Consider the following 25,062-nt stretch of genomic DNA (forward strand, 5'->3'; position numbering starts at 1 on the left):
GACAGCGAAAGAAGCAACCTACCCAAGGTTACACTCTAACCATGCCTGTAGAAGTTACAGGTAACACATGAAGCTGCACTGGTTTCTCTTAGAACTTACTACCTGAATCTAAATTCCCCACTTCACATCTCTAATAAGGAGATAACATTAGCTTTCTATACACTTGGTTAAAAATTTCTTTTGAAAAACAGCTCAAGCCGGACCAGGGGGTGGCGCAGTGAATAGAGAATCAGACTTGGAAGCAGAGGACCCGAGTTCGGAACCCCGAGGTTGCCAGCTTGAGTGCAGGCTCACTAGCTTAAGCGTATGATCATAGACATGACCCATGGTCACTGGCTTGAAGCCCAAGGTCGCTGGCTTGAGCCCAAGGTCGCTGGCTTGAGCAAGGGGTTATTGGCTCAGCTGTAGCCACCCAGGTCAAGGCACTACAAGAAGGCAATCAATGAACAACTAAGGTGCCGCAACGAAGAATTGATGCTTCTCATCTCTCAACCTTCCTGTCTGTCTGTCCCTATCTGCCCTCTCTCTGTCTGTCACAATAAAAAACAAAACAAAACACAGCTCAAACTACTTCATGGTACATAAGCACTGTGCTAGTTATTTATAAATACAAAATACCTATATATGGCTTATATCCATCTAAACATTAAAAAAAAAAAAAAACAGTAATACATGCTTTGCAGTATATATAGTCTATTCCAGAACAGAATTCTCTCATTCATTTGCCTACTATATCTCTCTGGAATTAACCCAGAACAAAATACCAACAGCAAAGTTTTCTAAGGACTTCTTTATCATTTGGCAACCTTCAGGCATCAGAAGAAGCTGAAAAGCTTTCTTTATTCTAGAAATTCTGACTATGTGATCACTAGAAGGGAACAGGTGAGGAAATATGAATATTCAATCCCAGACGTTTTTCCCCTCCTCTGGCAAAAGGAAATATAATTTGGTCCTACGTATTAAAAGATAACCAAATTATAAGAAAACAGATCATGACTGTTTCTAGAAAAGGTCAAATTAGCTTAATAGGACAGACATAAGTTTAACAGCACATAAATGAATGATTTTGTATGTGAATATGGTGAAGTAGCCAAACAATCAAACTGCAGTAGTCACAGTATCCCATAGCTTGCAATCCAGGGACATTTCCAAAAATGCATATGCTGAGAAAGTTCATTAACAATATTTACCATTTGGATCTGAGAGGAAAAATTTTTTGTTAAGTCTAATAACATAGCAAAAGGGAATTTTAAAATGTAATTTACATCAAAATTAACATAGATTGATATAACACAAAACGGTTGAAGGCCTGAAGAAAATAAGGGAGTAAAAGACACCACAAAAACTGGACATCTGTCTCTCCCAGTCCCATGATGGAGTCAGGAACGGCGGGAAGGTCAGACCCAGCAGGCAGTGCTCCTTGGCGGGGTCAGAGGAAGAGGAAAGATGGCCCAGCCACCCTTCACCTGGCTTGGAGACAAAACTGCACTTTATATTTCTCCCAATGCAACCTTTCTTTTTACTGCAAAATGTTAGGGTTGAAAAAGAACTAAAACTAACTTGGAAAATATATATAGTATATAGATAAGGACATTTTGAATAAAGACTAGTTCTCATGCTCCCGTTTTCCCTTTGAGGCAGTTGAAAATAACTTGCCTGGGGACCCACACCTCCTGAGTGATACAGCTGAGAAAAGAATGTCCCCACCCAATGAAGCATTTCTCTTATGAATCTCTACTGTCACTGTTATTGGTTTTCCTGAAACTTATTACTGTAGAAAAACAAGGGTGTCACCTTGATGTTTACTACACACAATACAATCTGGACTTTGGGGAATAATGTGAGTTTTTCATCTGCTGAGTTTTCTCCTCCCTTATCAGAATCACACAGAGAGAGAGAAGTTCTCTCTACTCAGAAGAGTAATTCAGACTGATCTTCCCAAGGGAAGAACCACTAAGGTGCACACAAGTTCCCTAGATTCTTGAGTCTTCTGGGATAGTGAACAGGCTCAGGAGAAAAGCAGTGGTTTGGTGGTCCCTTTGCATGAAAAGAAATACTTTGCTCTTCTGGCAAGGTCTCCCTGTCAAAGAAAGCGCCTAAGGTAAGGGTGGTCGGGGGTGGGGGGAGAATTCCCACCATAACGCCCTCTTCTAGTCTCAAACCTCTGGGCAGTGGACTTCTTAAACCTGTGACTAACCCTGGGCCGGGGTGTCAGCCGCTAGGGAACAATGAGCCTTTGTTAAAGACAGCGGAAAGAAAACAACACCCTCCGGACAGTTTTCTCTCTCTTCTGCACACACACCCCCTTTTTATACCCAGTACCAGCGGGCACTGCAGCACAGTTTCCCCTCGGCCTGGTAAAACAAAACTAACTTTTCCCCTCCTCGTCTTCCCCCTGATCTCACCACTCGGTCACCACAGAAGGTGAATTCCCTAGGAACTTCAGCACACCGGGGCCTCTGATCTGATTGGTTACTTTCAGGAGAAAAAAAAAAAAAAAAAGGTCCCAAACTTCACTACTGAATCCCCCAGTGGTGTGACAAATAAGCAAAATCACCGCCTTTTCCTGTAGAATTGTAACGCTCCCAATCTCCTAATGCCCAGTCTCCTAATCCTCGTGTAGAAGTGACAGGCGGAGGCCGAACCTGAACATCCCTCCCAGCCCTGGGCTGAGCCTAAGGAAGGTCTCTGCTGGGATAGCTCCATCCCAGCGGGGACTCCAGGGAGGGACGCAGCTGCAGAAGGGAGCAGCTGGGGGCCGGACCCGTCGGAAGCCCAAGGTCTAAGCACACTCCATGGGTCCTCCCTGCGTCCTGCTCGTCCCCCGGGGAGCGGCCAGCATCGCAGGCCGCCCAAGCCCTAAGGGGCCACAGCAGGATCGGGGGCTGGGAGCGGCGATGTCTGGTCCCAGGGCCCGTCCCCGCCCGGTTCCCAGCCCTTCCGCGGGCAGCACTCACGTATCTCTGCACGAGCGTTCGCACGAGGCTGCAGTCCATGGCTCCTCCGGCCGCGCCTGCCCACGCTCAGCGCCCCCGCGCCCCGCTCAGCGCGCCCATGGGCCCGGGCCCGAGTGTGGCCGCGCGCCCCCACCCCGGTCACGGCCTGGGCGCGCCGGGCGGTGCGGGGGGCGGCCGCGGCCCCTCAGCGCTCATGCCCAGCCCGGCCCGCAGCGGCCGGCACGGCAGTTGCTGCTCGGCAGCAGTGGCTTCGCGCCTGGGCTGCTGGCTGTGGGGCTGCGGGCTGTGGGGCTGCGGGCTGGGATCGCGGCCCGGACGGATCCTGCCGCTGCTCCGCTCCTCAGCTCTGCTCCTCCGCTCTGCTCTCCTCACCTCTACTCCCGGTCCTCCGCCCGCCACCCCTCTCGGCCCTGCCTCCCGCCGCCGGTCCCGGCGCGCACGTCACTAGCGCGTGTGAGCATGCGCCCCGCGGCCCGCGGCCCCCGCCCGGCTCCCTCGCCCTCGCACACTTATGCACGCACGCGCTCCGGCCCTCCCTCCCTCCATCCCTTTACAGGTCCCGGCCCCCGGGAGTTGGGGAGAGGAAAGGACCAGGGGCGGAGGGCGGAGGCCGGTAGGTGGGGACGACTCCCTGTTGCTTCCGCCTCCGGGGCGGACTCCGTGCGCCCTGCCCCGGGGGCGGGGGTGGTAGGGACGGCGCTCCTCGCACGGGGGCCGCGGTGGCTGGGACTGCCGGAGAGACCGGAGCGCCGGGATTGAGTGCCCTTCGGAAGTCCCCCTTGGCCAGCGCACCGGGCCCTTCTCGCACTGCGATCCGAAACTTTTATCTTTCCCCTGATGGCCCGACGGTCTGAGCGAGATCGCGCGGGTACCGGGAGGGTGCACGCGGGACGAGCGGGATGGGGACTGGGGAATTCGTTGGGCTGGAGACCCGCTAACCCGGATCGGGGTCGCACCCCGGTGGGAGTTCAGCTCCTATTTGTGGGCCCCCCAAGCAGATGTGTGCCTCAGGTGGCAGCCCAGGGTCGCGCAGCTTTTCTGGGGCGAAGGTTAGCTCAGGGTCTCCCACCTGGGATCCGTACTCCTTTTTAAATACCGCCAGACCCCTAGCCCTGGCCTCCCGACCTAGGTCTCCTGAGCTGTAACAATCACAGACACTGGTAATCCGGCGGGGTGAGGGCTTGTAGACAGCTTTAGGACCTGTTGCACCAGCCGCCAGCTCCAGCGGTCAGGCCGGTCCGGCTCCTGCCTCCGCCCCCATGCTTGGGCCCGCCACCAGGAGGCCAAGCCCGGCCCTGGGCGGGGCAGGTGGTGGGGAAAGCTCCTGGCTTGCCGGGTCTCCAGGTCCGTGGGCACACACTTGGTGCTGTTAGCTCTGAACAATACTGGAGAACTGTTCCATCGCACTGACACCACGATTTCAATCTTAGGGAATGTTTCTGGTTTCCCAAAAGTGGAACTATTTTTTCACTACACAGTCAGCCTTGAATTAATTGATGTTCTTTGTTTCCAGCTTCCCTTCTGCTGATCACAGATCAACATCACTTGTGAAACCGGAAAAGCATTAAGGACTGCCCTTTTAGCAGCCTGTAAGGAGCACTGCCCCTGACCCTCGCAGGAATGCGAGTGACTGCGAATGTTTCCCTGACTGGCTGTTGAAGAGAAGCAGTATTGGACACTTTCTGGATTAGACACAGATGACTAGAAAATAGTAGTAGTGAATGGTAACAGTGACTAAACTACTCGGATTCTGAACTACTTTTCTTCAGTGAAATGCGCCTGGTTTTGGTCAGCTAACTCACTGATACTTGACTTAATATTTTGGTCAGCGAACTCACTGATACTTGACTTAATATCCAAATTTACTCTCTGCCTTCTCTGTCCTGTTTTCTGTCCAAAAGGCCTATGGTACCCTGAAGGGGTACCAGCTTTGGGTTGGAGACCAAGGAGAGAGGCTGGAGTACTTCTTCCCTCTTCTCTGCCCTGGCTGCACCTTGGACCTGGCAGTATCTGTGTGCCTTTCTGAGGACAGTTTTTTTTGTTTGTTTGTTTTGTTGTTTGTTTGTTTTTTACAGAGTCAGAGGGATAGACAGGGACAGATAGGCAGGAACTGAGCGATGAGAAGCATCAATCATTAGTTTTTCGTTGTGCATTGTGACACCTTAGTTGTTCATTGATTGCTTTCTCATGTGTGCTTTGACCGCGGGTGTAAAGCCAGGAGCCAGGGCCGTAGCCACTATCGCAGCAGCCGCCTGGCCCATGCAGGTTCGCATTGGATTCGGACAGTCGGCAAAGAAACAACGGAGCCAAAAGCTGATGGGCCATAGTCTTTAATCCTAGCTTGCATTCGGCGGGCAAGTAAAAATACACACTGGGCTCCAAAACCCATTCACATTCAGTGCTCACAAAGCTACTGACTTATCCGAGTTTCCTAGAATCAAAGGTTTCTAGCTCACCAGCCTTATTCCCCTCAGTTCCCCATCTCCTTCCTTATCCCAGATACAAACTGCACAAACTGGCATCTCACTCAGCACTCCGCCATCTTGGCTGCTTTTCCTGGCCTCCTCCACGTGGCCTCCTCCCGCTGCTGGCTCCACTCTCTCCTCTGCTGAAAATCTCAGGAACCAAGAGGGCAAGCTCTCGTTTTGCCCCCATTTTATAGTGTAGAAATCCAAACCCTTAATCCAATATACATAATAGGGAGGTCTCTAATACAAAGACACTTCTGAGGCATGATTGGATTGTACCGCCCCACATCAAAAAGGGTGGGAAAGGTTTAATCCCAAAACCAAGCCCCAGGCTCCAACAATCCTGCCTGCCCCCAACACACATTAATATTACCTGGGCGACGGCCTCCTTGTGTCATCTTTAACAAAGTGAGCATAATACATTTTATCTGCCCAACAGCGGGCCTTCAGCAAACCGAGTAACCCCTTGCTTGAGCCAGCGACCTTGGGTCCAAACTGGTGAGCTTTTGCTCAAACCAGATGAGCCTGCGCTCAAGCTGGTGACCTTGGGGTCTCTAACCTGGGTCCTCTGCCTCCCAGTCCGACGCTCTATCCACTGCGCCACCGCCTGGTCAGGTTGAGGCCAGTTCTTGTTGGGCTTCCTTTTCCATTGCATCGACTATGTCAGGCTGCAGGAACTCCCATTTCTGTCCCCCATGCCTGGCGGTGGTATTTGCCTCCCAGTGGGTAATAGCACTCGTCATGGGTTGTTGAACCTTGACTACACTGCAGCAAATGGTCCCTTTATAACCCATTCTCTTTCAAATCTCCTCCAAAGAATGCCTTCTGCTTCCTGCCAGGACCCTGACTGCTAGAGCTGAATTTTGACTAGCCTTCTACCTTGCAAACTGTGATATTTAATTGGGGGGTGGGGCACAAGCAGAAATCACTTAAGGCTGCTGGATAAAGGCTGCTTATCTTTCAGGAGTGTCTCTTTCATTCAGTGGTAAATGTTAATTTCATGTTATGGTAGATTCACTATGGCTGCCAGTGCAGCGACCGTGCTCTCTTCTTCCTTGCTGGTAGAAACCCACCTTGATCCAGGGATCGACCCTCTACATGGCTAGGGCAAACTAGTTCATGCAAGCTAATCTTGGTAACTCAGTTTTTCGTCCCATAATTGGTTTGAAACAAGTTTAAGCCAATGAATCCTGCTGTTGGGAAAAGTTTCCTCACTCTTAAAAAGGTACATAAAGAGCCTGACCTGTGTTGGCGCAGTGGATAAAGCGTCAACCTGGAAATGCTGAGGTTGCCGGTTCAAAACCCTGGCTTGCCTGGTCAAGGCACATATGGGAGTTGATGCTTCCTGCTCCTCCCCCTTCTCTCTCTCTCTCTCTCTCTCTCTCTCCCTGCTCCTCCCCCTTCTCTCTCTCTCTCTCTCCCTCCCCCCTCCTCTCTAAAATTAAAAAAAAAAAAAAGGTATATAAAGAAGAAATAGCCTTGTTTCCCGCTAGATGTTGTCTGTCTGGATGTGATGTCTAGCTTTTTGCAACCTTCTTGCATCCATGACAGGAGGTAACCTGAGGAACTTCCTCACTCTGGGGATGGCAGTGTGGAAAGATGAGGAGAGCATGGGTCCATAATGACACCATTGGGTCATTAACCAATCGTGCCATGGCTGACAGCATTTTAACTTTAAACCTGTGGAAATAATCCATTTATGATTCTATATTAAAGTACTAAAAAATCCAACTCACCCTTTAAATCAGTTATTCATTTCTGTATAACAAACCACCACAAAATAGGGAACTTAAACAATAGGAATTATTATTTCTCAGGACTGTGTGGTTTGGTAGAATGGTTCTTCTACTCCACCTGGTGTTGGCTTGGATTGTTCATACATCTGCATTCTTTTGGGGGCTCAGCTGAGCCTAGAAAGTTCAGATGGCTTCAGTCACATGTCCAGTGTCTCAGCTGAGTGGAGGGGAAGCTAGGAGCAGGTTAACCACTCTCTCCATATGGTTTCTCATTGTTTGGTGGTCTAACCTGTGCTGTTTTCTCAAAAGAGTCAAAGTAGACATGATACCACCCCCAAGAGCCTGGGCTCAGAAGTCCGAGAACATCATTTTTGTCACATTCTATTGGGAAAAGTAAGTTCTGATGATTGGCCCAGATTCAAGGGGAAGGAGCAGAATAGATTCCATTTCTTGGGAGGCAGACCTTGTAGATGAATGGATGAAGAATTTATCAGTGGTTACTTTGTAAATAATCTACATAGACAGAATTAAACAATAATGGGATATGTTGGCAATATCGCAAGAAGTTCAAAGTGCAATGACTGCTGGAAACTCCAGGGTCTACCTGTTTCTTTATTCACATCTGAAGGGAAAGAATTTTCACTGTGATTAGAACAGCTAGATTCTGTGTCCATTCCTGGCCAGTCATTAGGCTGTTGGAATGCCATCAGATGATTGCCCTAGGCCTGGGTTGAGTGCAAACCTCTGACAAGTAAATGTCTAAGGGGAATGGAATGATCTTAATCAGCTTCGAGTCATCAGGACCTACCCCCGACCCACTAACAGTATGGCTACTTCCCCATTATGTATTGGTGTGCTACATCAGGAGGAGGAGGCAACAGGTAGGATGTAAACGACAAAACTTAAATGAAATTGTGGGTCTGTAGCTGGGTGCTCAAACTACACCACACCACATCTGTGCACAGACTCATAAACACCTGCTCTCCACTCCTACCCTTCACCTCAGAGGTGATGAGGATGGAACCTAGGAATTTTGGATTCATTGACTTTTAAGTGAAAAAGACTTTAGAAATAAGGGAGGGCCAAAAAGTGGGGCTTTCTCATAAAGACAGTTTATTTTTATTTATTTTTTACAGGGACAGAGAGGGATAGATAGGGACAGACAGACAGGAACGGAGAGAGATGAGAAGCATCAATCATTAGTTTTTTGTTGCGACACCTTAGTTGTTCGTTGATTGCTTTCTCATATGTGCCTTGACTGCGGGCCTTCAGCAGACCGAGTAACCCTTTGCTCGAGCCAGCAACCTTGGATCCAAGCTGGTGAGTTTTTCGCTCAAGCCAGATGAGCCCACGCTCAAGTCGGCGACCTCAGGGTCTCGAACCTGGGTCCTCCGCATCCCAGTCCGATGCTCTATTCACTGCCACCGCTTGGTCAGGCCACAAAGACAGTTTAAAAACAATTATTATTACTGGGTCCTCAATTTATAAACCTGAAGCTAAAAAGTGATTATGGAAAACATAAAACAGGAAAGTGAGTTACTAACATGTTTCCTTTTCAGGGAAAAAAGCAAGTACTATACATTAGGGGGCTTGGCCTCCTCAGATGAGCAGTCTTGTTCCTCCAAGCTGCTGGAACATTCTGTACACCTTTCTTGGGTCACTGTTACTGTGATAAGGAACTGTAAAACTTAGCATTAGCAACACCATTTTAAAGAGGAAAAGTCAGGCCTCTTACCACCTCCTTTCTGTGGAGAAAGGAAAGAAGAATGCAGGAGCTTCCTTTCCTGGCTTACAAGGGCAGCTGAGTCATCTAGTAATAGCTGATTCCTAGAATTCTCTGAAACGGTGCCTGGGACCACTTGCCACACAGAGCAAAGAAGATAGAACTTATCTGAAAACCTTAGATAACAATGTTTATGTACCTTAATCAAGAATTCCTATACTTGACTCACCCTAAAGTCATGAGAGTAACTATACCTCTAGACAAAGGAATCACAAGCCCCTCCTTACCCACTCAAACTAGTACTTGGTTTTGTATAAAAGCAAGCTCAGAAATGTATTAGGCCCTACATGATTTGGGATTGTGCCCTGTCCAGCTAGCCGGCTAATTAATAAACTCCTCAAAAATTCATCTGGACTTGGTGTCTTTGTGGAACTCACAGGTTACATTACAACATTACCACAGGTTCAGAATTATGTCGGTGCCATCTTCCTATGACTGGTTCCAGAATTCTACAATGGCAGAAAGTTTTATTTCCTGTACTTCCCACAGCTTACACTCTCGACTCCCTCGTCCCTTTTGTCTGGAATCTTCTACCCTACTCTGTCTCACCAAGTCCTACTCATCCTTTGTAGTCACACTTGCACGTCATTTTTCTGTACATATTCCTCAGTTATAATTGGTTATTCCTTCCCTTAGCACACTTACTGATACCACTTAGTGTCAGTTATTTATGCAAAATAGTATTTCTAAACCCTGTTTGTTGTTGCTTAAAACTAGCCAAGGGGATAAATAAATAAAGTAAATCACTCAGGGAGTTGTGTTTTTTTGTTGTTTTGGGTTTTTTTTGTTGTTGTTTTAATAGCAATTTAGCACTGGCGTAGTAGTCAGTTGATTAGAGTGTTGTCCCAATATGCCAAGGTTGAGGGTTTGATCCCAATCAGAGAACATACAAGAAACAACTAATGAATGCATAAGTAAGTCAAACAACAAATCAATGTTTCTGTCTGTTTCTCTTTTTTCCTCTCTCTCTAAAATCAATAAATTTAAATAAATAAATATTAAAAATAGAAATTCCTTGGATTCCTCCTGCCAGCCTATAATTTTTTTTTTTCAATTGGTCTGGAGTGGGATCCAAGTGTCAATGTTTTTTAAAAGCTCTCAGATGCAAATTTTTAAATTTTTTTTATTTATTCATTTTAGAGAGGAGAGGGAGAAACAGAGAGAGAGAGAGAGGAGAGACAGAGAGAGAGAAGGGGGGAGGAGCTGGAAGCATCAACTCCCATATGTGCCTTGACCAGGCAAGCCCAGGGTTTCAAACCAGCAACCTCAGCATTTCCAGGTCGATGCTTTATCCACTGCGCCACCACAGGTCAGGCTCAGATGCAAATTTTGAGACCAGCTAATCTAAATGTCTGTCTCCTGCTTGAATGTGAACTTGTTGAGAATGACTTCAGTTACTGATTCCTTTTTACTCCCTACTGCATAGTGCACAGTCCCTTACACACACAATAAGTGCTTGGTAAATGGTGGGAGGATTAAATGTACCTAAACTGTTATTGCACCCACTAAGCATTATCATAGCATAATGGGAGGCTGTGGATCAAATAAGTTTGCAAATATGATTTATATGTTTGCTCGCTTATAGTTTGCATTGGGTGTGGGGGACAGGCTGTAAGTAGGCAGGGTCCTTATAGCCTAAGACTTAGTTTTAAGACTAGGCCTTCCCCACACCCTTGACTGTTGCATAGTGGGGGTGGTGCACTCTCATGAGGAATCCCATTATGCCTTAGATAGGTGACTTTGTATCAGAGACTTCCTTGTCTGTATATTGGATTAAAGGTTTTGATTTCTACACTATAAAATGGGGCAGACGGGAAGCTTGCTCTCTCTCAATTCCTGAGATTAGCATTAGAGGAGAGAGCAGAAAAGGCCACGTGGAGGAGAGGAGAAGCAGCCAAGATGGCAGAATGCTGAAGGAGAAGCCAGTTTGTGCAGAGAAGAGGAGATAGGGAACAGAGGTGAATAAGGCTGGTGAGGTAGAAACCTTTGATTCTAGGAAACTTGGATAAGTCAGTGGCTTTGGGAGCCCTGAATGGAAAGGGAAGTGTTTTCTCACTGTGTGTATTTCTTGCCCGCTGGGTGCAAGCTAGGATTAAAGCTAATGGCCCATCAGTTCTTGGCTCTATTGTTTCATTACCATCTGTCCAAATCAAATGCGAACCTGCATGGGTCAGGAGGCTGTGATGGTGGCCGTGACTACTGGCTTTACACTACCCATTCACCCTTCATACAGGGAAGGGCAGACCTGTACCTAGGACAGGGTCTGGGATGGGTAAGATACCTGGGAATTATGGAATGAATAAATGAATGCATAGAGGAGAAAATTCCTTTAAGGCCAGTTGCCACAACCACCATCACAGCCGCCTGACCCATGCATGTTCGCATTAGTTTCGGTCAGTTTCCGAGTTTCCTAGAATCAAAGGTTCTACCTCACCAGCCTTATTCACCTCTGTTCCCCATCTCCTCCTCTCTGCACAAACTCTGCACAAACTGGCTTCTCCTTCAGCACTCTGCTATCTTGGCTGCTTCTCCTCTCCTCCACGTGGCCTTTCTCTGTTCTCCTCCAGCATGGGCTCCTCTGCCCCATTTTATAGTGTAGAAATCAAAAGCTTTAATTCAATATACAAACAAGAAAGTCTCTGATACAAAGTCACTTATCTGAGGCATAATGGAATTCCTCATGAGAGTGCACCACCCCACATCATGCAACAGGCAAGGGTGTGGGGAAAAGCTTAGTTCTGAGAAGGCTTTAGTATATTAAAAGGATGTTGAAAAGATCTTAGTATTAAAACGTTGTGGCCTGACCTGTGGTGGCGCAGTGGATAAAGCGTCAACCTGGAAACGCTGAGGTTGCCGGTTCAAAACCCTGGGCTTGCCTGGTCAAGGCACATATGGGAGTTGATGCTTCCTGCTCCCCCCGCCCCCCGCCATAATGAATAAATAAAATCTTTAATAAAAAAATAAAAATAAAAATAAATTAAAAAAACAGTGAGAAAGGCTTAGTCTTAAAACTAAGCCTTAGGCTATAACAACCCTGCCTGCTTACAGCCTGTCCCCCACACCCAATGCAAACTATAACCGAACAAACCTATATATCATATTTACAAATTCACTTGACCAACATGCAGAGAAAAGAAATGTATACAGTCAGAAAAGTCAATCCAGAGTACACGTCTGTAAACCTATAGGAATGCTGTGGGGAGCAAGGTCTTTAGTAAGAAATGTCACTGAGGTTATCTTACTCCACCCTGCTCTGCCAACCCATTTTTCCAGAGATGTGATGATGAAACATTGCCTCCCACGCCTGGGAGGAGGTTGTCTGGCAGTGTCATTGAGTTTGTTTTGAAAGTCTAGATAAACTTCGTCATTACACAGGTGTCAAAATTAAGTGAGATAAGAAACTCCCTTTTACTAAGAAGCTTAAAAGGCATTTTATGATTTAGGCCAGTAGTAGTCAACCTGGTCCCTACTGCCTGCTAGTGGACATTCCAGCTTTCATGGTGGACAGTAGCGGAGCAGCCAAAGTATAAATAAAAAGATAGATTTAACTATAGTAAGTTGTTTTATAAAGATTTATTCTGCCAAACTTAGCAAAAATCGGACATAAAGTACTTAGTAAGTAATTATTATTAGATGTTTTAACTTGCTGTAACTCTGCTTTATAAATTTTATAAAGTAAAGTTGCTTCCCTACTTTATAAATCACCATTACTGTGGAACCAGTGGGCGTTTAGAAAATTTTACTACTAACAGAGATACAAAAGTGGGCAGTAGGTATAAAAAGGTTGAGTACCCCTAATTTAGGCCAAGCATTCAGAGAGATTTTGTAAATATGATTTTTATACTTGTGTGTGATTTAGCTCAAGATAACCAATTGCATTCCTGCTTAGGAAGGGCTATTATATTGTAAATAGAGAGGTTTTCATACTAGAAGGTTTTGAATAGGAGGAAAGAGACTCGAACCCCCTCCCTTTCCCTTTGAGTACCCCTTTCTTCTCCCTTTTTCTTTCAGTTTTTAGTAAATGAGTATTATTTTTTTAAGATTTTTATTTATTCATTATAGAGAGGAGAGAGAGAGAGAGAGAGAGAGAGAGAGAGAGAGAGAGAGAGAAGGGGGAGGAGCAGGAACCATCAACTCCCATATGTGCCTTGACCAGGCAAGCCCAGGGTTTTGAACCGGCAACCTCAGCATTTCCAGGTTGACGCTTTATCCACTGCGCCAACACAGGTCAGGCTATTATTATTTTTTATAGTTAAATTTATCTTTTTATTAATTGTAATGGGGTGACATTGATAAATCAGGGTACATATGTTCAGAGAAAACATCTCCAGGTTATTTTGATATTTGATTATGCTGCATTCCCATCACCCAAAGTCCAATTGTCTTCTGTCACCTTCTAACTGGTTTTCTTTGTTCCCCTCCGCCCCCCCCACCCCGTAACCACCACACTCTTGTCCATGTCTCTGAGTCTCATTTTTATGTCCCACCTATGTATAAAATCATATAGTTCTTAGGTTTTTCTGATTTACTTATTTTACTCAGTATAATGTTCTCAAGGTCCATCCATGTTGTTGTAAATGATCCGATGTCATAATTTCTTATGGCTGAGTAGTATTCCATAGTATATATGTACCACTGCTTTTTAATCCACTTGTCCACTGATGGACACTTGGACTGTTTCCAGATCTTGGCTATTGTAAACAAGGCTGTCATAAACATGGGGATACATTTCTTCTTTTGAAACAGTGATACGGTGTTCTTGGGATATAGTCCTAAAAGTGGGATGGCTGGGTCAAAAGGCAGTTTGATTTTTAATTTTTTGGAGGAATCTCCATACTGTTTTCCACAGTGGCTGCACCAGTCTGCATTCCCACCAGCAGTGCAGGAGGGTTCCCTTTTCTCCACATCAGGGGTCCCCAAACTACAGCCCGCGGGCTGCATGCGGCCCCCTGAGGCCATTTATCCGGCCCCCGCCGCACTTCCGGAAGGGGCACCTCTTTCATTGGTGGTCAGTGAGAGAAGCATAGTTCCCATTGAAATACTGGTCAGTTTGTTGATTTAAATTTACTTGTTCTTTATTTTAAATATTGTATTTGTTCCCTTTTTGTTTTTTTTTTACTTTAAAATAAGATATGTGCAGTATGCATAGGAATTTGTTCATAGATTTTTTTATAGTCCAGCCCTCCAATGGTCTGAAGGACAGTGACCTGGCCCCCTGTGTAAAAAGTTTGGGGACCCTGCTCCACATCCTTGCCAGCACTTATTCTGTGTTGTTTTACTGATGAGCGCTATTCTGACTGGTGTGAGGTGACATCTCATTGTGGTTTTAATATGCATTTCTCTAATGATTAGTGATGTTGAGCATTTTTTTATATGCCTATTGGCCATATGCATGTCCTCTTTGGAGAAGTGTCTATTCATTTCTTTTGCCATTTTTTGATTGGATTGTTTGTCTTCCTGGTATTGAGTTTTATAAGTCTTTTATAAATTCTGGTTATTAACTCCTTATCAGATGTATTGTCAAATATGTTCTTCCATTGTGTAGTTTGTCTTTTTTTTCTGTTCTTATTGTCTTTAGCTGCGCAAAAGCTTTTTAGTTTGATATAGTCCCATTTGTTTATCCTGTCTTTTATTTCACTTGCCTGTGGAGATAAATCGGCAAATATATTGCTGCGAGAGATGTCAGAGAGCTTACTGCCTATGTTTTCTTCTAAGACGCTTCTGGTTTTACGGTTTACATTTGAGTCTTTTATCCATTTTGAGTTTATTATTGTGAATGGTGTAAATTGGTGGTTTAGTTTCATTTTTTTGCAGGTAGCTGTCCAATTTTCCCAACACCATTTGTTGAAGAGGCTGTCTTTACTCCATTGTATGCTCTTACCTCCTTTGTCAAATATCAGTTGTCCAAAAGGTGTGGGTTTATTTCTGGGTCTCTATTCTGTTCCATTGATCTACCTCCCACTTTATTCTTCCTTTTCAAGATTGCTGAGGCTATTCGTGTTGTTTTTTTTTTGGTTCCATATAAATTTTGGGAATGTGTTCTATATCTATCTTTGAAGTATGACATTGGTATTTTAATTGGTATTGCATTGAATTTATAAATTGCTTTGGGTAATATAGACTTTTTTTTTTTTGTATTTTTCTGAAGCTGGAAACAGGGAGAGACAGTCAGACAGACTCCCGCATGCGCCCGACCGGGATCCACCCGGCATGCCCACCAGGGGGAGACGCTCTGCCCACCAGGGGGCGATGCTCTGCCCCTCTGGGACATCGCTCTGTTGCAACCAGAGCCACTTTAGCGCCTGGGGCAGAGGCCAAGGAGCCATCCCCAGCGCCCGAGCCATCTTTGCTCCAATGGAGCCTCGGCTGCGGGAGGGGAAGAGAGAGACAGAGAGGAAGGAGAGGGGGAGGGGTGGAGAAGCAGATGGGCGCTTCTCCTGTGTGCCCTGGCCGGGAATCGAACCCGGGACTTCTGCACGCCAGGCTGACGCTCTACCACTAAGCCAACCGGCCAGGGCCTAATATAGACATTTTAATGATGTTTATTCTTCCTAACCATGAGCACGGTATATGATTCCACTTGTTTGTATCTTCCCTGATTTCTTTTCTCAATGTTTTATAATTTTCTGAGTACAAGTCTTTAATCTCCCTGTTTAAATTTATTCCTAGGTACTTTATTTTTTTGGTTGCAATGGTGAAGGGGATTGCTTTCTTAATTTCTCTTTCTGACAGTTCATTGTTAGTGTATAAAAATGCCTCTGATTTCTGAGTGTTAATTTTATATCCTGCCACCTTGCTGAATTCATTTATCAAGTCCAGTAGTTTTTGACTGAGACTTTAGGGTTTTCTATATACAATATCATATCATCTGCAAATAATGGTAGTTTTACTTCTTCTTTTCCAATTTGGATGCCTTTTATTTCTTTTTCTTGTCTGATTGCTGTGGCTAGGACTTCCAGAACTATGTTGAATAAGAGTGGTAAAAGGAGGCACCCCTGCCTTGTTCCTGATCTTAAGGGGATTGCTTTTAATTTTTGTCCATTAAGTATGATTTTGGCTGTGGGTTTGTCATAGATGGCCTTTATCATGTTGAGGTATGTTCCCTGTATTCCCACTTTGCTGAGAGTTTTGATCATGAATGGGTGCTGGACTTTATCAAATGCGTTTTCTGCATCTATTGAAATTATCATGTGATTTTTCTTTTTCATTTTGTTTATGTGATGAATCACATTGATTGATTTGCAAATATTGTACCAGCCTTGCCTACCAAGAATAAATCCCACTTGATCATGGTGTATGATTTTTTTCATATAGTGCTGGATCCGGTTTGCTAATATTGTGTTAAGGATTTTAGCATCTATATTCATCAGAGACATTGGCCTATAATTTTCTTTCTTTGTGTTGTCTTTCTGCCTGGTTTTGGAATCAGAATTATGCTTGCCTCATAAAAGGAGCTTGGAAGTCTTCCTTCCTCTTGAATTTTGTGAAATAGCTTGAGAAGAATAGGATTTAGTTCTTTGAAAATTTGGTAGAATTCACTTGTGAAGCCATCAGGCCCTGGAGTTTTCTTTTTTGGGAGTTTTTGATAACTGTTTCAATCTCATTTGTTGTAATCGGTCTGTTTAGGTTTTCTGATTCTTCCAGATTAATTTTTGGAAGATTATATGTTTCAAGGAATTCATCCATTTCATCTAGGTTGTCTAGTTTTTTGGCATACAGTTCTTCATAGTATTTTCTTACAATATTTTGTATTTCTATTGTGTCGGTTGTTATTTCTCCATTCTCATTTCTAATTTTATTTATTTGAGTCCTCTCTCTTTTTGTCTTGGTGAGTCTGGTTAAAGGTTCATCGATCTTGTTTACCTTTTCAAAGAACCAGCTCCTGGTTTCATTGATCCTCTGTATTGTTTTTTTATCCCCTATGTCATTTATTTTCACTCTGATCTTTATTATTTCCTTCCTTCTACTACCTCTGGGCTTTACTTGCTGTTCTTTTTCTAGTTCTTTTAGATGCAGGGTTAAGATGTTTATTTGAGCTTTTTCTAGCTTCTTAAGGTATGCCTATAATGCTATGAACTTCCCTCTCAGGACTGCTTTTGCTATGTCCCATAAATTTTGAGTTGATGTATGCTCATTATTGTTTGTTTCTAAAAATTTTTTATTTCTTCTTTGATCTCATTTTTAATCCATTCATTATTTAATAACAGGCTATTTAGTCTCCAAGTGTTTGAGTATTTTTCAGTTTTCCTGTTGTGGTTGATTTCTAGTTTCATGTTATTGTGATTAGAGAAAGTGCTTGATATGATTTCAATCCTCTCAAATTTGTTGATATCGCCTTTGTGCCCTAACATGTGGTCTATCCTAGAGAATGTACCATGAGCACTTGAAAAGAATGTATATTCTGCTGCTTTTGGGTGAAAGATTCTGAAGATATCTATTAAATCGAGTTGTGTGTCCTTTAAGTCTGCTGTTTCTTTGTTAATTTTCTTTCTTGAGGTTCTATGTAGTGATGTTAGTGGGGTATTGAAATCCTCTACTCTTATAGTATTGCTGTTGATCTCGCCCTTTAAGTCCATCAAAGTCTTCCTTATATATTTGGGTGCTCCTATATTAGGTGTGTAGATCTTTATAACAGTTATATCTTCCTGTTGGATTGCTCCCTTTATCATTATGTAGTGACCTTCTTTATCCCTTACTATATATAGTCTTTGTTTTAAAGTCCATTTTGTCTAATATAAGTATTGCTACCCCAGCTTTTTTTTTGTTTTCATTTGCGTGAAATATTTTTTTCCATCCTTTTATCTCAGTCTATGTGTATCTTTTGTTTTAAGGTGTGTGTCTTGTAGACAGCATATGTATGGGTCCTGCTTTCTTATCCACCATTCTACCCTATGTCTTTTGATCAGATCATTTAATCCATTTACATTTAAGGTTATTATTGATATGTAGTTGTTTATTGTCATTTTATTCTTTAAAACTGTATTTCTCTTTTGCTATATTCTTTTTCCCCTTTGATCTGTTTACAACAGGTCTCTTAGCATTTCTGGCAGCATTGGTTTGGTTGTAGTGAATTCCTTGAGTTTTTTTTTTTTGTCTGGAATGCTTTTTATTTCTCCTTCAATTTTAAATGATAACCTTGCAGGATAAAGTAGTTTTGGTTGTAGACCTTTGTTCTGCATTACTTTGAATATTTCTTGCTATTCTCTTCTGGCCTCAAGTGTTTCTGTTGAGAAGTCAGAAGTCATCCTTATGGGGGCTCCTTTGTAGGTGATAGCCTTTTTTTCTCTAGCAGCTTTTAATATTTTTCTCTTTATCTCTTAGTTTTGGTATTTTAATTATGATGTGTCTTGGGTTTCTCTTTAATGGAGTTCTCTGTGCTTCTTTTTTTTTTTTTTTTTTTTTATATAATTTTATTTTTTTAATGGGGTGACATCAATAAATCAGGATACATATATTCAAAGATAACAAGTCCAGGTTATCTTGTCATTCAATTATGTTGCATACCCACCACCCAAAGTCAGATTGTCCTCTGTCACCTTCTATCTTGTTTTCTTTGTGCCCCTCCCCACCCCCTATCCCTCTCCCATTCCCCCCTCCCCCCCGTAACCACCACACTCTTATAAATGTCTCTTAGTTTCACTATTATGTCCCACCTACGTATGGAATAATACAGTTCCTGTTTTTTTCTGATTTACTTATTTCGCTTCTTATCATGTTATCAAGATCCCACCATTTTGCTGTAAATGTTCCGATGTCATCATTTCTTATGGCTGAGTAGTATTCCATAGTGTATATGTGCCACATCTTCTTTATCCAGTCATCTATTGTTGGGCTTTTTGGTTGTTTCCATGTCCTGGCCACTGTGAACAATGCTGCAATAAACATGGGGCTGCATGTGTCTTTACGTATCAATGTTTCTGAGTTTTTGGGATATATACCCAGTAGAGGGATTGCTGGGTCATAAGGAAGTTCTATTTTCAGTTTTTTGAGGAACCACCATACTTTCTTCCATAATGGTTGTACTACTTTACATTCCCACCAACAGTGTATGAGGGTTCCTTTTTCTCCACAGCCTCTCCAACATTTGCTGTTACCTGACTTGCTAATAACAGCTAATCGAACAGGTGTGAGGTGGTATCTCATTGCCGTTTTGATTTGCATTTCTCTAATAGCTAAAGAAGATGAGCATCTTTTCATATATCTGTTGGCCATTTGTATTTCTTCCTGGGAGAAGTGTCTATTCATATCCTCTTCCCATTTTTTTATTGGATTGTTTGTTTGTTTGTTGTTGAGTTTTATGAGTTCTTTGTATATTTTGGATATTAGGCCCTTATCTGAGCTGTCGTTTGAAAAAATCATTTCCCATTTAGTTGGCTTTCTGTTTATTTTGTTATCAGTTTCTCTTGCTGAGCAAAAACTTCTTAGTCTGATGTAGTCCCATTCATTAATTTTTGCCTTCACTTCTCTTGCCATTGGAGTCAAATTCATAAAATGCTCTTTAAAACCCAGGTCCCTGAGTTGAGTACCTATGTCTTCTTCTATGTACTTAATTGTTTCAGGTCTTATGTTTAGATCTTTGATCCATTTTGAGTTAATTTTTGTACAGGGGGAGAGACTGTAGTCCAGTTTCATTCTTTTGCATGTGGCTTTCCAGTTTTCCCAGCACCATTTATTGAAGAGGCTTTCTTTTCTCCATTGTGTGTTGTTGGCCCCTTTATCAAAAATTATTTGACTATATATATGTGGTTTTATTTCTGGACTTTCTATTCTGTTCCATTGGTCTGAGTGTCTATTTTTCTGCCAATACCATGCTGTTTTGATTGTCGTGGCCCTATAATAGAGTTTGAAGTCAGGTATTGAAATGCCCCCAGCTTCATTCTTTTTCTTTAGGATTGCTTTGGCTATTCGGGGTTTTTTATAGTTCCATATAAATCTGATGATTTTTTGCTCTATTTCTTTAAAAAATGTCATTGGAAGTTTGATGGGAATTGCATTAAATTTGTATATTGCTTTGGGTAATATAGCCATCTTGATTATATTTATTCTTCCTAGCCAAGAACAAGGTATATTCTTCCATCTCATTATATCTTTTTCGATTTCCCTTAACAATGGTTTATAGTTTTCATTATATAAGTCCTTTACATTCTTTGTTATGTTTATTCCTAAGTATTTTATTTTTTTTGTTGCAATCGTGAAGGGGATTATTCTTTTGAGTTCCTTCTCAGTTGTTTCATTGTTGGCATATAGAAAGGCTATTGACTTCTGTATGTTAATTTTGTATCCTGCGACCTTACTGTATTGGCTTATTGTTTCTAGTAGTCTTTTTGTGGATTCTTTGGGGTTTTCGATGTATAGTATCATATCATCTGCAAAAAGTGATACCTTTACTTCTTCTTTTCCGATATGGATGCCTTTTATTTCTTTGTCTTGTCTGATTGCTCTGGCTAGAACCTCTAGTACCACATTAAATAAGAGTGAAGAGAGTGGACAACCCTGTCTTGTTCCTGATTTAAGGGGGAAAGCCTTCAGTTTAGTGCCATTTAATATGATGTTAGCTGATGGTTTATCATATATGGCCTTTATCATGTTGAGATATTTTCCTTCTATACCCATTTTGTTGAGAGTCTTAAACATAAAATTGTGTTGTATTTTATCGAAAGCCTTTTCTGCGTCTATTGATAAGATCATGTGGTTTTTGTTCTTTGTTTTGTTGATATGGTGTATTACATTAACCGTTTTACGTATGTTGAACCATCCTTGAGATTCTGGGATGAATCCCACTTGATCATGATGTATTATTTTTTTAATATGTTGTTGTATTCGATTTGCTAGTATTTTGTTTAGTATTTTAGCATCTGTATTCATTAGAGATATTGGTCTGTAGTTTTCTTTTTTTGTGCCATCCTTGCCTGGTTTTGGTATGAGGGTTATGTTGGCTTCGTAAAATGTGTTTGGAAGTATTGCTTCTTCTTCAATTTTTTGGAAGACTTTGAGTAGAATAGGAACCAAGTCTTCTTTGAATGTTTGATAAAATTCGCTGGTATAGCCGTCAGGGCCTGGACTTTTATTTTTGGGGAGGTTTTTAATGGTTTTTTCTATTTCTTCTCTACTGATAGGTCTGTTTAGGCTTTCTGCTTCTTCTTGACTCAGTCTAGGAAGGTTGTATTTTTCTAGGAATTTATCCATTTCTTCTAGGTTGTTGAATTTAGTGGCATAAAGTTTTTCATAGTATTCTACAATAATTCTTTGTATATCTACGGTGTCCGTGGTGATTTCTCCTCTTAAATTTTGGATTTTGTTTATATGAGTTCTTTCTCTTTTTTCCTTGGTAAGTCTTGCCAAGGGTTTGTCAATTTTGTTGATCTTTTCAAAGAACCAGCTCCTTGTTCTATTAATTTTTTCTATAGTTTTTCTGTTCTCTAATTCATTTATTTCTGCTCTGATTTTTATTATCTCCTTTCTTCAGCTGGTTTTGGGTTGTCTTTGTTCTTCTTTTTCTAGTTCCTTAAGGTGGGAAGTTAAGTGGTTCACTTGGGCTCTCTCTTGTTTGTTCATATATGCCTGAAGTGATATGAACTTCCCTCTTATCACTGCTTTTGCTGCATCCCATAGATTCTGATATGTCGTATTGTCATTTTCATTAGTCTGTATATATCTTTTGATCTCTGCACTTATTTCTTCTTTGACCCATTCATTTTTTAAAAGTATGTTGTTTAGTTTCCACATTTTTGTGGGATTTTTTTCCTCTTTTTTGCAGTTGAATTCTAGTTTCAAGGCTTTATGATCAGAAAATATGCTTGGTACAACTTCAATTTTTCTGAATTTGCTGATGTTGTTTTTGTGGCCCAACATATGGTCAATTCTTGAGAATGATCCATGTACACTGGAGAAAAATGTATACTCAGTCACTTTGGGATGAAATGTCCTGTAGATGTCTATCATATCCAGGTGCTCTAGTGTTTTGTTTAAGGCCACTATGTCTTTGTTGATTCTCTGTTTGGATGACCGATCTAGAGCCGTCAGCGGTGTATTGAGGTCTCCAAGTATGATTGTATTTTTGTCAGTTTTTGTTTTAAGATCAATAAGTAGCTGTCTTATATATTTTGGTGCTCCTTGGTTTGGTGCATATATATTAAGAATTGTTATGTCTTCTTGATTCAGTGTCCCCTTAGCCATTATGAAATGGCCATTTTTGTCTCTGAGTACTTTTCCTGTCTTGTAGTCAGCATTATCCGATATGAGTATTGCTACACCTACTTTTTTTTGGATGTTATTTGCTTGGAGTATTGTTTTCCAGCCTTTCACTTTGAATTTGTTTTTATCCTTGTTACTTAGATGAGTTTCCTGTAGGCAGCATACAGTTGGGTTTTCTTTTTTAATCCATTCTGCTACTCTGTGCCTTTTTATTGGTGAGTTTAATCCGTTTACATTTAGTGTAATTATTGATACTTGTGAGTTCCCTATTGCCATTTTATATCTTGCTTTCTGTTAGTTTTGTGTCTTGTTTGATCCTTCTCTTTTGTTTTTCTATCTTTTGTTTTTATTTGGTTGTATTCCATACATCTTTCCACTGTTGCTATCTTTTTTATCTCATGTGCTTCTGTGGTGGTTTTTTCAATGGTGGTTACCTTTGAATAATGAAAAGGGTCCCTACCCTGTTCATTGTAGCGAACTATTTTGTGAGTACTTTTGCACTCCATCATCCTTTGCTACTGTTAATCTCCATCTTCTCCCCCTCTTTCTTTTTGTTGTTGTCACAGTTTAAATTTGGTTTTATTGTGTTCTTCTTGGAGCTTTTACTTGTGGCTCTGTTTTTTTTTGTTCTTTGTATCTGATTGGAGAACCCCCTTTAGTAATTCCTGGAGTGGGGGTTTTCTGATGATAAATTCCCTCATCTTTTCTGTATCTGTGAATGTTTTTATTTCTCCTTCATATTTGAAGGATAGCTTTGATGGGTATAGTATTCATGGCTGAAAGTTCCTCTCTTTCAGGACTTTAAATATTGGGGTCCACTCTCTTCTAGCTTGTAGGGTTTCTGCTGAGAAATCTGATGATAATCTAATGGGCCTTCCTTTATATGTTGTATTCTTCTTTTCCCTGGCTGCCCTGAGAATTTTTTCTCTGCTGTTGGTTTGTGTCAATTTCATTATGATATGCCTTGGAGTAGGTTTGTTGGGGTTAAGAAAACTTGGAGTTCTGTTTGCTTCTTGAACTTGAGGCTTTAGTTCTTTCCACAGGCTTGGGAAGTTCTCATCTATTATTTGTTTGAGTATGTTCTCCATTCCATTTTCTCTCTCTTCTCCCTCTGATATACCTATTATTCTTATGTTATTCTTTTTGATGGAGTCAGATAATTCTTGTAGGGCTATCTCATTTTTTTTAATTTTTGAGTCTCTTTCTTCTTCTCTCTGTTGTGCCTCAAGTTGCTTGTCTTCTATTTCACTAATCCTCTCTTCTATCTGACCTGTTCTATTAGCTAAGCTTGTTACTTCGTTTTTCAGCTCGTGAATTGAGTTTTTCATCTCTGTTTGATTTGTTTTTATAGTTTCAATTTCCTTGGACTTATATTCTTTGTGTTCATTGAGTTGTTTTCTGAGCTCCCTAAATTGCCTTTCTGTGTTTTCTTGTATATCTCGGAGGATTTTTAGGATTTCTATCTTGAATTCTCTGTCATTTAGCTCCAAGGTTTCCAATATATTAAATTTTTTCTCCATAGATTTTTCCTCATCTAGCTGTGTTACCTCTCTTTCTTTTGTATCCATGATATTCGATTTTCTCTTCCTTAATGGCATCTGAGGGTGGTTTTGTTGATAATATTAATGAGATTTAATAAAGAATAAAAAGTTTAAAAAATAATAAAAAAAATCGAAAAAAGTTGTTTTTTTAAAAAAAATTAATAATGAAATAAAGAAAAATAAAATAAAATAAAAATTTTAAAAAAAAAAGAAAAAAAAAAAAAGGAAATTATTCCCCCCCTCCTTTTTTCCTCTCCTCTCCTCTCCCCTCTTTCTTGATAAAATCTTGTGGTGGACTGTGAATTATAACAAACAATGCCTGTGATGGAGGGCCTGAATTGGGGAAAATTAATAAAGGGGCAAAAAAAAAAAAAAAAAAAAGAAAGAAAGAAAAAAGAAAAAAAAAAGAGCGTATGGACCCACAAAAAGCAAATAAGGAAAAAATTTGGGTCAAGAATAAAATGATTTGCTTTTAGGTGTTGGTTGTCTAAGAGTTATGATGAGAGGATTAAGAGGAAAACGGAAAAATGGGGGGACAAATTAAAAAATTACTATTGTATTTAGTGGAACAAGAACTAGATAATATGGAGAGCCAGGGATGGGAGCACTGCTAGTGAGTTAAAAAGGTGAAGTAAAAACCCCCCAAAATGCCACAAACATGAGTTTGAGTCCCAGATAAGATAATTTGTTTGTTATTGAGGTTTGAATGAGAGGAGATGTAAAGGAGAAAGGAAGAAACTAATATAAAGGGAGAAAAGAAAGAGAGAGAGAGAGAAAAAAAAAAGAGGGAACCACTAAAAGAAGAAAAAAGAAAGGAGAGAGAGAGTTAAGGGTTTTGGAGTGCAACCCTCATAGAGAGAAAGGAAGAGAAGAGAAAAGATAATGGGAGATGTAACACTTATGGGTAGTGTAGTTCAAGGAGAGGAGAGAGTAAGACCGGTAGAGAGTTAATCGGCCAAATTGGAGGAGGAAAAAAAAAGTATCAAGAATGAAGATAAGAGAAACAAACGAACAAATATAATAAAATGGGATAGGTTATAAAGTCTGCAGATTATTCTTGATTTTGAGAGGTTATCTTCTTGCTTTTTCTTTTCTCTCCCTCTTCCTGGTCGGTGACTCTGTACCCGGGGTTTTGCCCCTTTGCCACGCTCAGGTGGAGGTTTGCAGTTGATAAGTCTCTATGGCAATGTCATGTATTGTGCTTTAGTCTCGTTGGCAGTCGAGGCTATTAGCATTTATAGGCTCCGACAGTGAGAGAGTCCGTGTTCCTGGAGCCTTTCTCCTAGTCTTTCCTTCCTCAATTAGTAGCCTGATAATCCAGCTATGGGGTTGCTGCTGCCTCTGCCTGGATAGTAAGAGGCTCAAAGAGCTGGCAACTCCCCA

At 41.8% G+C, this 25,062-nt stretch overlaps 1 protein-coding gene across 6 annotated transcripts in view; it reads right to left on the reverse strand.

Moving 5' to 3' along the window:
• Window positions 1–3,430, reverse strand: part of ATP11A (ATPase phospholipid transporting 11A) — a 150,580-nt gene extending 147,150 nt beyond the window's left edge. For all 6 annotated transcript variants that reach the window (XM_066380531.1, XM_066380530.1, XM_066380534.1 and 3 more), the window contains exon 1: window positions 2,958–3,430. In XM_066380531.1, the coding sequence (XP_066236628.1) occupies window positions 2,958–2,996 (39 nt within the window). In that variant the 5' untranslated portion in view covers window positions 2,997–3,430. The remainder of the gene's footprint in view (window positions 1–2,957) is intronic.
• Between the last annotated feature and the right edge of the window lie 21,632 nt (window positions 3,431–25,062).

This window comes from Saccopteryx leptura, chromosome 4, assembly GCF_036850995.1.
Source record: "Saccopteryx leptura isolate mSacLep1 chromosome 4, mSacLep1_pri_phased_curated, whole genome shotgun sequence".
In the NCBI taxonomy this organism is placed as follows: domain Eukaryota; kingdom Metazoa; phylum Chordata; class Mammalia; order Chiroptera; family Emballonuridae; genus Saccopteryx; species Saccopteryx leptura.